The sequence below is a fragment of the Symphodus melops genome (genome assembly GCF_947650265.1).
Source record: "Symphodus melops genome assembly, chromosome: 9".
In the NCBI taxonomy this organism is placed as follows: Eukaryota; Metazoa; Chordata; class Actinopteri; order Labriformes; family Labridae; genus Symphodus; species Symphodus melops.
This window is the reverse complement of record NC_136699.1, coordinates 14,726,123-14,739,397: the sequence shown is the minus strand read 5'-3', so window position 1 is coordinate 14,739,397 and position 13,275 is coordinate 14,726,123. Positions and strand designations below refer to the sequence as shown.

Here is a 13,275-nt window from a genome sequence, read left to right as displayed (position 1 = left end):
GATGTAATAGATGTTTACTAAATACTTTGCCAGCTTGTATTACAATGACCAAGTATAATAAAACAAAGGCTTGGAGTTGAAACTGACCGAGCAGCAATAAACCGCACAGAGCCCGGGCAGCAGCAGGACACGAGGGCATGGCAGGACTTGACCTTTTTGGACTACAGTATTAATCATCTGCTTAATCCAACAACGCCAATATTCAACACTTACATAAACTCTCAGTCAGGGCAGGGAAGGGGGGAGTGTTTTTGAGGGTTTCTTACAGGCGTGCCATGGTACATCCTTTCTTCTGGCTCCGCTCCCTTTCATTCTCAGGCTGCCCTTGATCGCCTCGGGGGTTCACGTATAAGACTCTACAGGATGATGCAAGCTCAGTCCAGACTGCCTCATCTGCTGCTGGGGATGAGTGCATCTCATTTGAAACACTGAAACTTTAAAGAGCTTGGCAGGATCAGAGGAGTATGTTGAGAGGACAAAGAGGACATACAGTATCTCGCTTAAAATTATTTTTGAGTAAGACACAAAAGAAATAACGGATTTATTAAAAAATCACTTTGTTTTCTTAATAACCAAGCTTTTTTTTTTTTTTTTTTTTTTACCCATATTCAATTTTTGTACACTTTCATCATTCTTGCAAAGTGTCCTTCAAAGTGTCCCAGTCCTGTCAGTCAAAAAGGATGTGTGACTGCATTCTTTAAGGAAATTCTAAGACTTCAAAGGGTCGGCACTTAATAAATGAAGAATTAATTGTTTCACTGTGACAAAGAAAACACACCACATATTCACACATTCAACAACACCTCCTGAGTATGCATAGTCTCCCACTTAGACAAGCATTAAAAAAAAACATTAGAGCAAACACACACGCATTTAAGCTACAACACATTCATACTCTCTTTTGTTGATGAATATCAAGAAGCTAATGTGAGGATTCTTTGAATCCTTTGTGGTCTGTGTGTATCGCCCACTTACACACTTGCATAACAAGTGTGTATACATGGTCCTTTAACTCAATGATCGAACAATTGTCCACACAACAATGGCATCATTCCATTACTTTTCTTTGGCTTTTTTTATTCTTCCTTCAGTTCGATTAAAAACCCAAAATGCACTTTTGTTTACATAACTATTGAATCCTGAAATTAGTTTATAAATGACATGAAGAGCCTAATATAAACTCTTAATATGACTAGATATGAACCAGGTGTAGTTTTCAAATGATAGATTACTTTTTCAAAATGAAGAGGAGACTGTTCTTGAAATGTCCACATTTTTTTAAATAAGCCTCCTGTGTGTGTGTGTGTGTGTGTGTGTGTGTGTGTGTGTGTGTGTGTGTGTGTGTGTGTGTGTGTGTGTGGCTTCCAAACAGCTCTTTTATTGGTACCATTTTGGCTTTATCAAATCAGCCAAATGTATCAATGTTTTCACCTATGATTGATATGTTAGATATCACACCGAATAATTACCAGAACAAGACTATGATGTGTGGTGTAAAAGACAATTGTTAGACCACCTAGGTGTGCCTGTGACCGCGTGGTGTGGACAAAAAGATCATCCCTTCACTCTGCCGTGTATTTAATAACAACAAAAAGAGGAAAGAAAGGGGTCAGCTCTTGAATGGGAGCCATTTATGGTTTGAACCTGCTCTGGTTTGAATCATTTTTGTCTTTACACAAAAGTTTAATTTTTTAGAAATATGAATATTAAATCCTTTCTGTTAGCTGGCCATATATTATAAGCCTTTTTTGTCAGCTGTCAATGCCTGCATGTGCCTCTCATGCATTTAAAACAACATGGGGTCCCACTCATGAAAGAAACTGCTCGTGGTGGAAAAAGCCACAGATTACAGCTACAAAATTATGGTGGATTTAACTTCTGTGACTAAGTTACTTACCCATGAAATTATGTGCTCAGAACAATCGACAAAGAAAAAAGAAAAAGATTGTGACTGCTATGGCTTCTGATCATATCAAAAAACTTTATCGCCAGTCAAAATCTGATTATTAAGTAAGATCCTGAAATTACGTGAAGTAGTCTACCTGACAAACTAGAAGACCATTGCATTTAGTTAGCCTGCTTTCTGGTGTTAATCTTTATTCATCAGTTAGTTCAAAATCAGAAATAGATTTATTTTCATAGCAGTAAGCCTTTTGTCAATTATTTGCTTTCAACAAGTATGAACTGTGTACAACATGATCCACTGTTTCACTATTACTACAGAGGAGTGCTGTTGCATCTCTCCAAGCCTTTTAATTTAAAAACCCTGACACCTGCTCTGCTCTCGTCCAAGAAGTCCAGGACTGGGTTATCATAAGCCACCTTTTCGTTCCTGCTGGCGGCTCCTTTCTCTGCATCAACAGAGTTGGACTGTGTTGAAATGTGCGTCTTCTCTTCTTCTCCCTCCTCAAAAGTGGAGCTGCAGCAGATAGTTGCCTTGGTGATCAAACGGTCAAGTGGTTTAAGAGATCGCATCCACTTTGGCAAGAAGTCCCAAGATTGTAGCTTAGTAGGTAGGTGATTGGGGCTGCGTGCCTGCATTATATTTACCATGGCAACAAAGATAGTTACACCCATGAAAGGAGCCCCAATGCCTGCCATTATTTGCCATCCTGCCAGTGACAGACCCAGAACCAGGGAGGGCAGGAGCAAGAAACACATGAGAAGGTACACGACTGCAAACCAACGGTACTTAGCAGTGCGCTCACCCAAGACACGAGCCATCCTGATTGGCAGACGCATAAAGGGAAGAGGATACCACAGCAGAATACCAAAGAGGTTGAAGAAGAGGTGACATATAGCAATCTGCAACCCAAAAAAAAAAGACATTGGCTATTAAACAAGTATGGCTTATGATGTAGACAGACACAACACACTGGTGCTGAAGGGCGTTATACTGTACATCAAGGTCAATTTATATGATTTACATCCTTTGTCTACAGAGATTTGACATCATGTAACATTCATTTCATAAACACAATCCATGCATGGGCTCTGATTTTCATAGTTTTGTCTCCATAGACACGGCTAACAATCGGCCTGCAGTGAAGTTAGTTGCCTGCAAAGCCCTAATGAATAAATCCATACCCATAAATGTCTGTATACAAACATTATTACGATCCACGATCTGTTGATAATTCACTGTTACACCCCTGTTTTCGATCACAATAATAAAAAATACATTTGTAGGCTCCTCTGTTATTGCCGTTTCACAGTCAGGGTTCATCCTCCTTCTGGGAGGCATATCAGTAGAAAATATATTCATGAGAATAATTTCCCATCCAATATGACGAGCAGTGGTACTGTTGCCTTGACTGTCCTCTTTCTCATTTCCCTGCAGTTTTAAATGGCTGTTATATCTGATTAACAAACAATGGCTTACTTGAATGGCAGCTGCTAGCTGGTTCCCAGGACTGGCCAGGGCTGCCAGCAGGGCTGTGGCTGTGGTGCCAATGTTGGACCCAAGGGTAAGAGGATAGGCCCGCTCCAGACTAATAACCCCAATACCTGAGGGAGTCGACAGAAACACTATTTTCCGAGGACACAGAGGCAGTAAATAAAAACAGTTAACCCTGAAATGTTATAGCTTCTGTCATATTTCTGATGAAAGTGGAATCAGCCCTTGAGATAGAATATAGATGATTAAGTGTCAGCAGTGACAAACAGATATAAGCTATACCTTTACCTGATAAGATGACAAACAACTCCTCAATGAGTGGCTGGTTCTGACAACCAAAGGTCAATAAATATAAATGTGCTGAAAGTCAAAGCGACTGGACTCCGTGAAAATGTTTGATACCTGCTAGTCTCTTCTAAGAAATGACACAATTACATGGTCAAATCAACTGAAACTGACAGTAAAAATGCTCAACATCAATACATTTGGAAATGATCCTGCATGTGTATACATTTTCCTTTGAGCGTAGTGATTATTCCTGTTTAGAATGAGAAAATATTCCACCTCACATTTATCACTATGTAGCAGGCTGGTGACTCACTCATCACTGATTTTACATGCTTCGTTAAGCCAGCTGCATACAGTGCTGGTTATGTAATAATTTTTCTTATGAACCTCATAATACAAGATAAGTGGCAGAAAGCAGGTTTACGTCCTTATTTGGTCATGTTTAGAATATAAATGAGCTATTAGCCAACAAGGAATTTAGAGGTATTCGCTTGTATGAGAACACATTAATTTTAATCAGCTATTTAATGCATGACTTGAGCAGTCAGTTAAACCTTTGCTCAAATTGCAGTACAGTTACCGCTTTAGTATTGTAGCCATAAATGTCTGTAAAGGAAATCATTTATAATGTGTTGCAGAATCCAGTGCCCTTGGAGGAAACAGCCCAGTTTACAAGCCGTCCCACTACAGTGGTAATTCCTTTAGTTTTGATTTACAGTTAAAAGTGATTTTTCTCTTGTTTTTCCTGCCCTATTAAACCTCAATAAAACAAAGAAATCACACAGAAAGTTCTTCACATGTAACCCAAGAAGAGGGATCGTCAACACATGCACAAAGGCTGTGATCTTAAATGCCAGAGGCAGAGTGCACACAAGGAATATGACTGACAGACAGCTCTGCACAGCACTGGCCCACTCAATAAGATGTGATTCTGCACAGTTAGAGTCCAGTTGCACATTACAGGAGACAATCTTCCTGAGGGCCTGCATTGAATGAAATAGAGTCATAACTGAAGGGTCAGGATCAGAAGAGACTTCATGTCGGCTCAACTTTCAGCCTGGACAGATGCTGAGATCGCCTTCAAACTATGATCATCACATTCTCTCACATTCACAAACTGGAGAAAACTAGGGAACTGAGAGAGAAGTTGGACTGTCACAAGTGGGTGTTATTTCAAAGGAAGAAGAAGGAATTCACCAAAGACAAGCTTCATTTGTTGATCAGTTGTTAGCTTAGCCTAAATTAAGGTTAGTAAACGTTTCATAGCTTATCCTATTCTTTCTTTGTTACTACTACATTTTTGGGCAAATTAGAAACTTTTTACCTGGTGATTGAGTTTGAAGAATGGTTTGGAGGATTAACAAATCTTTTAACATTATAGAGAGGGGAACTTACATCTGTGGCCTCCAAACTTATATAACCCCTCCAAAAGTTACACAGCATTTCACCTCAAACTGTCATACATTTAGGACAGGACTCCAATGTTATATAATTAATATTATAATCAAATTAGTAATTGTGTTTTATACATGCATATAATGTATATAGTTCAGTATATTATAATAATTCAGATATTACAGTTAAAAGTTGTTCTCACTAAGGTGGGTACATATTCAGGAAAACAAAACAAAGCTGGCAGCGATGCCCTACTCATACTGTATGTTTAAAGCAGCCATATGTATGAAAAACATTCAGATAGATTAGATCACCAATTATTTATGATTTTTTTTTACCAACCCAATTTGACAGTTTATATCTGCATTATTTCATAATGTATGAGGACTTTTTCTAGAGTTTAATCAGTTATGATTACTGATTGACTGTGAGGAAGTAAAGCAAGTCTCACTCTGACTTTGCTCCATATAACTCTGAAAAAAAAGGCTGCTACAAACAAACAACAAACGTTTTTATTTTTCCTCTAATGAGTATTTTATTTGTCCTAATGTGGTTTCCCTATAAGTAAGGTTTAAAAAGTGTTGGTGATAATGGCTTACCTCCTCCGATAATTAGAGTTCATTACTCTAACATTATCTTTGGATTTGCCTTTCAAAACAACATCTGTAATTTTACAAGGAAAAGATGAGGATGCTGTGCAACATTTTAAAAGATGTTTTTTTTTATTTTTTATCCTATTTACATTCTCCTGTATTTACCTTTACATTCGACTTAATGTTGTAAACTTGGAGCTCCCAAAAGAATGATCTTCATATTTCAAGGGTCTTAGAATTCTCACAGATGCAAAAGTCTATATCACTCACCTACAAGTGGAGTTATGGCTGAAGTGAAGACAGAGCTACTCTGGACCAAAAATGTGACCCCTGCCCCCAAAAACATAGCCATGTATCCTGCCAGCCACCCAAACGGATATGGCAGGTCTGTTGGGACAATCAAGGAGAGAGAAGGAAATTACTTCTTGTATATAATATCTTGTAGACATTCTAAATAAGACCTCTTGGCTCCCAAAAGCAAGCTCACCTGTGTTGATGACTTTATGGATAGCATTTGCCACTTGGCCTTGAAGAAGAGAGTTGAGAAGCTTGACCAGAAGAAGAAGACAAGTACAGAGGACAGCCATGGAGCAAACCAGGAGAATCAGGCCCACAGAGAGGTCTGACAGCCCAGTAAACACAAACAAATGTCTACCTGTGACAGTACAAAAAAAGCATCAGTATATCATCCCTCAGAAAAACACAATAAATCTACTAAAAACAGAAATGCCTTAACAATTCTCTACATACTGTCCAGCTTGTGCAACACGCTGCTTTAAAAGGTTTGACATTAGTAAATGGGTCACATCTCTCCCATATCAGGTTCATTGTATTGGCTCCTTGGAAAATCTATTTAATTTAAAATCCTTCTTCTCACCCACAAAGATATTAATCTTCAGGCACCATTGGATCACAAAGAGCTTAAAGCTACCTCCAGAACATTGCACTAGCAGAATGCAGCTACCAAAATGCTCCCAAAGTAGTATGGGAGACAGTCTTCATTTACCCGGTCCTTTTTTTATTAAAATGTCGACCAGTTTGTGTCAAGGAGGCAACTCCACTAGCAATTTACATACATAAAAGCATGCAGCTTGCTTCACAAGGCAAGCAGACACCCTAAAGCTTAGTCCGGCCTGCAGCCTCGACAGCCTCTACTGCTGTTGGCTTAGACTGTCAGCACTTGATATGAGGAGCTCCTGTCTCTTCCTCGAGACCTCAGTCTGTATGTATTTATGTTCCATTATTGCACATCAACATGTTACCAACTTTTTAACATTCCCTCAGTCGTCCTGGGTCTTTTGTCTCACAGATTACTTTTATTGTGGTTGCAGCTCTCCTGCCATGTGAGCCCGCTAAACTCCAACTGCTACTATTATTGCTTTGACCAATCATTTTTCAATTACATATATGGTGGATTATTATTACGACTTCTTCTGCTTGAGGTGTCTGCCTGTTAAAACATTTATTTTTGCCACTGTTGGAAGGTGCTGACTAACAGAAGAATGTGTAGTGTCTTTGTTAATGAATATAGTAAAAGGTATGGCAGAGACCTGCTCTCTATGTTTATGTGCTCTACCTTATGAATACAAGTTCTTGTTTTACATTGAACTCACATTTTGATGACGATTGGGATGAGTTGTGCGGCGGACCACAGTTGTCAGCGCTCAAATTTCCAGCAAACTGCAGAAAAAGAAAATGGGGTGAGAAATTTAACAGTGTTTAGACAGCAACATGGTCATCACTGACAACAGTGTCAAGCTCTATTTGGGACACAATAGTCTGCAAGTGCAGGAGACAGCAGTGAAGATACTCTATTACCATAAGATGGTCAGTTTGGCACCATTCTTTCACTAGGCTCCTGTTCCTCATGTCCTCATTTCCCATTGCAATCCCTGTGATCACACACTTGTCGAGCTGAAGAAGACAGGGGAAATCAGTTTCATCTTTTCGGTTCAGTGAGCAAAAGGAGACAGTGTTAAGTATTAATCCTTTAGTCCTTCAGTCAAAACGGTGAGCGGCCTCTTAAAGTGTGAGTAAGTAAGTCTTTATTTATTTAGCACTTTTAACAATTAGTTACAAGGTGCTTCACAAATGCAAAAAGTAAAAACAGTAAAACATACACAAAGAAAGAAAAATATATAGATAAAAACATGCAAAAAAAAAAGTAGGTACAAGGAAGGGTAATTGATTACGTGAAGGCTTGTCTGTACAGGTGGGTTTTTAAGATACTTCCTGAAAATGTCCAGAGATTCAGCAGATCTGTGTCTAACTAGAGAAAGCTAACTTTTTTTTAGCTGCTGTAGTTACTTTTACTTTTATCCATTGTTCTCATTTTTGTTTATTTAATTTGTGCTTTTAAGAAGACAAACATATCTTTGCTATCAAAGCTGAAAATCTCTTATTATAGAAATATAATTACTAACAGACCTGATTTGGCCAGTGAACTTTGTTAAGCTATGCTGCTACAGGTCAGGTTTGCTTCCCACTGTTATTTATAACAGTTTGCTAATTGTACCTGTATGATGAGCTTGGTGACTGGCTCAGTGATGACCTTAAGCAGCTCAGGGGCTTCCTCCCCTGGTTGAAGGCTGAAGCTGGTGACTAGCAGGTGTGACAGCCGGGCCATGAGACCACTCACGACTTCTAGCGGCAGCAGAACAAGCACTGACAGCCAGTTGAAGCAGTCGTGGATTGTTGCCCCAGCAAAGGCACTAAAGGTAGTCACAATTATGTTCTGTGTTAACAAAGGTCAGCCATCAACATGACCAACTACTCAAAATGATTGAATGGTAATCTGCTTTGTAGCTAAACTTGTTGTTGTGGATGAGTGGATATAATGTGTGTTTTAGGTTTAATTCAGCCTTTGAGTGTGAAAGATAATGTTTTATTTTACCAGACTAAGTATCAAGCCATCTGTTCTTTGCGGTATCTTTCATGCCAGAGGGGTTACTGGTTTGGTATCAATGTGGAATGGTGCCATTATTGTCACTAGTGTTGCTCAGAAATTACACTGCAATCGAGGCTGAAGCAAAAAGTCAGTGAACATCTGCTAATGCTTTCTCTTCACCCTTATCAGCTTTCTCCCCACATTTGTAACACTTCGTTCCTCCATCTCCCCACTTATCCTCTTCACTTTTCCATTTCTATTAGTATTGCCTGCTCTTCAGCTTCTTTTTCAATCATCCTGTCTTGCCACCTTTTCTGAACTCACCGTTGAAATTCGCTCCTCTCTGCTGCTTGCATCATGGCCACTATGGTGTTTGTGACTGAAGTCCCAATATTGGAGCCCATGATAATTGGAACAGCCGACTTCACTTCTAGCACTGCGGATGAAGACCACAGAACAACAAAAATAATCTTGATGATGTAAGGTTTTTTTTAACAAGGTTTTATAATTGTTGTGGATGTTCATTTTCACTCAGATTTTAGTCAGTGCTCAATGATAGAGACCACATAGGTCTGTGTTGAATTTGTGTATTGGTTTTAATGACTCTTAAAACGATATGCACGTATTAATTTCTGCTTCATTTGTTAATGTGTCCCACTAACAATTAAGCAACATGACCTTCTGTATTTCAAATTGCTAAAAGAGTTTTAATGGGGATGAAAGGTGGAGATTGTAATTTGAAGATAAGTGACAGCATGCTAAGCCTTCACACTCCGCAGGCAGAGTTTACAGTTGAGGATGCTTCTAATGATAATGACCTGAGTGATATAAGCACACCCTCAGAGTGAAATACATCCGTACTCCGTGATAAGTACCTATAATCCTTCTCTTGGCTCTTCTACAAAAAAATATTTTTAAGTGGAGAGGAAGCTCCTGCATGCTGATGCCATTCCTCAACCACATTGACATAAGGTGTCCTCGGAGAGTGCGTTCCTTAGAAACAGACACGTCGTAACCTTAATGTCCAATGCTCTGACTATGGTGAGCTGTTGCATTAATGAGATGGTTTGAGATAAACAGGTTGGAAAGGGTTGGATTTTCTTCACAACATCACTAATAGAATAGTGTGTGCTTCAAGCTTTCAATCATGATATATTTATCCCGACTCTATATGTCATGGTTTATATTTGACTAACAAGAACCCATTATGTGTACTATGTTTCGTCTCTGTCATTATACATATTAATCTGCCTTCGTTTATGTATTCAGCATGGGCTGTATTTGGATAATTTGGTTTCACACTCTGTGAAGAAAGGATCATTTACTGTGTCATCCAGTGAACCAAGTGTGTCCTGGAGCTGTATTTACTGGAATACTAATAAAGCTATTAAAATAATAAAGTAATCACAAATTAATTACATCTATGTATTACACATTTGTACCATTGGAGTTCTGTTTTTGTTGCTATGTTATAGTTTTTCTGTTTATTGTCATTTCAATGCATACACAGTTATAACCCATACCGGCACAGTTCTAAATGAGGTCAGCTCGGACGTCTTATCTCAAAGTCAAATTGCAATTTTTCACAGAATTTTACAAGGCTACTCACATCCGGAAGCCACCAGACTGACGATGATGGAGGTGGAGGTGGAGGAGCTCTGGACCAGCACAGTTACCAAGATCCCCACCACAAGCCCCGCCACTGGGTTGGACAGAACAGCACTGTCCTGGAAAATGTCCCCTGCGACTTTACCTGGTTAAAAATGCAACCCACATACACACGTAAACAACACTGTTTGCCAAGAGCAATGTTAAACACAAGTCAGAGAGCTTGTTCCACCAAATCCAAAAAGGTCACCAGATATGGCTCCTCAGTAAATTACAGAGCATAGCCCCAGTGGGACAGAGTGAACTGTTCAACTGTGACTCATTTATTTGTCAAACATCAGCGGGATGAGTCATTATGAGCCATCTGAGGGGGTCAGTGAGGGTTAAAGTACCTACCCCCTGCCAACTGGAAGGCCGAACTCAGGGTATCCAAGGAGCAAACAAAGAGGAAGAGGAGCATGAGGAGGAGGGGAAACTTGAACAGATTTATAAGAAGCTGCTTTGTCTTGTCTGAGGTCTGTGGAGAGCTATCTGTTAGTGGGGGGAAAAAGAGAGTGGTTAGCCTTAAATCTGGTGTGCAAAGGGTGGCCAAATGTTATATATACCAGACAACACAGAAATGTGTCTGGGGTTTTTTTTTAAACATGAGCTCACTCATTCTCATTCTTTTGCCATCTATGTTCTCCTCAATGATGCATGAGTCTCATGTTGAGAGAGCAAAGCCCTACGATATACTACATTACCCATACACAGCCAAACATCGTGACAGCAGGACTTTGCATTTGTTGTCCTGACTGCGGGATCCCAATGGCCCTGTACCGGATGTCTTTTGAGCATGCCCTTTATAATGAGCCTGTGGTTTGTGCTGCTTCTGTTGCTGTTATTTTCATTTTCACAGAGATCAGACCTGCTGCAAACCCAGGAGATAAATGTAAAATTCTCTTTGTTTACCTTTCTCTGTAGGGTGTGTGCCTGCCTCCCCGAGTGAAGGTGAGCTGGAGAGGTGATTGATATGTTGGTTGTGGCCCTCCAAGCGGCTTGTGAGGTCAAGGGTGGAGCCGATGCCACTCTCTCTATCCTCCTCTAGCAGTCGTTTGGGTTTTGAGGAGAGCTGAGCGACCTGTGCCCTCTCCCCTGAAAACAGAGGGGGCGAGAACACACTCAGATTGAAAATATTTGCTATGAATCATTACAAAGACATGAAAATAACAGGGATGAGATTTGAAACCTTACCATTGTAGTCGAGCACTGTGCTCCGTCCAGTCGCCACAATGGTTATAGATCGAGAGGACATGGTGTTTTTAATTGCTGTGTGGGGACGGGAAAATAATTAAAATCACAGGATGATACCATTGCTGAGGGAACAATTGTGAGAGTAGATGTGTTTATCAACCACCTGCAGCAGCTAAAAGGGAGTCAATGAGACTTAACATATCTGAATTGTCATTCAACAAGCCATCAAGATCAACAGACAAAAAATAAATAAATTAGAGGACAGCAAAGGTGGCCTATTTTATTTGTAATTGGCAGCTGTCCTTTATTTAAGGTCGAATCACACACTAGAAAAACATACGCCGCCAGGAATCATCTCGCCTCCCTACAAATGAACGCCTTGTCAGAATCAATAAAGAGCCATCAGCCTCCATGCAACTTGTCTTGTCCTCCGTTTCCTGCAGCTGCAAGTCGGCTCTTAAAGGAATTCTCCTCCGTCTATACAGCTTCGCAAACTATCACTTTAAAAGGGATCGTTTTTCACCCTTTTCATGTCACCCTCTTTGCCGTATTTTGGGGACTCCAAAATACGTGGAGGAGGGAGTAATAATGTGTCTCTTAAAAGCAAAGAGGATGGAAGTGAGTTCAGTAATTACAGCAGCCAGAATTACAGTTATTACATCCTTCTCATTCTGTGCGGCATCCTGCTGTGCAGAGCGGCCCTGTAAGCATATGTATGTCTCTCTGTATGTAGGAGTAAGTGAGACATGGTCCATAGACTGCAGCTGAAAAAAACACTGAATGCAATTGTCCGTACTTTGTTAGTGTGTACACTGAACGTTATCCTCCAATCTGTCTGCCATATAAGCTGCTCTCACTGCAACTAACTCTGTTTGTGTCTGTGTTTTTGGGCTATTTGTGGGTTTGCCTTAGCGTCAGCGTGACTCTCTATGTTGTTTTACTCCAAGAGAAAATGTAACTGGATTGTACTGGCTGTTGAAAAAAAAAAAAAAGATCTATGAAATATTTAGTAGAAGTTGTCAGTGAGAGATGGGTAAATCCTAAGGATGTACAAGTTGTGGGAATTGAATTTTGAGAACATTTATCACCGCGAAAAAAACACCACGTAAAAAATGTCAAAAAAAAAAAAAAGTTAGTGGGTTTCAACTTACTGATGAGTATTAACAATATTACTTATCCTACATATTTTATTGTAAAACGTGAAGTGAAGCGTCTTACCTTGTCTGAAACAGTCTCAGGTGCAGTAGTGAGTGACCTCCTGCTGAAGGAAGTGTAAAACTAAAGAGTGAATCATCTTTTAATATGTCTGCAGGTGTCAGGGGTATACCTCATCTCTTGTTTATTAACCTGCTTCATCAACAGCAACCTCACTGAGAATCATCAACTAAAACCCTTAACCTACTAATGCATATATTGGAGGAGCATGTTGTACTTCAACTGATGAATTTTCTTTGCTGAACTAAGTATTTTTTTCTCCTGATTGAAGGGCAGATAAACATTCCACGATGAGGAGGCCTTTTTTGGATCTTGACACAACGAGAGTGTCAAGATCCTCGTTGTTCTCTCTAAGTTCTCCTTTTAGGAAACAAGGATACATCTGACATCTAGTGGTTAATGTTGGGAGAAAAAAATTGCTTTCGTCAAAGTGTGCTCCTGTTTTCATGCAGCTGTTTTTATCTACTACTGCAGCCTGGCAAAGATTAAAGCCGAGGTATTAAATATCATTTTATTCATGAGATAAGTCAGTGGAAGTTTTTCAGGTAGGTAAAAATAATCTGCTCGACTTCAGCAAAATCTCCAGGTACTTTTGGTGTGTGCAAGGACTCTAGGCTGAGTAATTTGTGATTACACACTCAATGTCATGGCAATGTCCT

General features: G+C 39.7%; 1 protein-coding gene across 1 annotated transcript; it reads right to left on the bottom strand.

Moving 5' to 3' along the window:
- Positions 1-2,031: 2,031 nt before the first annotated feature.
- slc34a1b (solute carrier family 34 member 1b) lies at positions 2,032-11,810 on the bottom strand. Its single transcript, XM_079352764.1, has 13 exons — positions 11,725-11,810; positions 11,402-11,476; positions 11,120-11,302; positions 10,565-10,699; positions 10,170-10,313; positions 8,885-8,996; positions 8,189-8,384; positions 7,492-7,587; positions 7,287-7,353; positions 6,161-6,328; positions 5,944-6,060; positions 3,383-3,507; positions 2,032-2,805 (listed from the first exon to the last, which is right to left on the bottom strand). The coding sequence occupies exons 2-13, from the start codon at positions 11,460-11,462 to the stop codon at positions 2,218-2,220; spliced, it is 1,992 nt and encodes a 663-aa protein (XP_079208890.1). The 5' UTR covers positions 11,463-11,476; positions 11,725-11,810; the 3' UTR covers positions 2,032-2,217.
- Between the last annotated feature and the right edge of the window lie 1,465 nt (positions 11,811-13,275).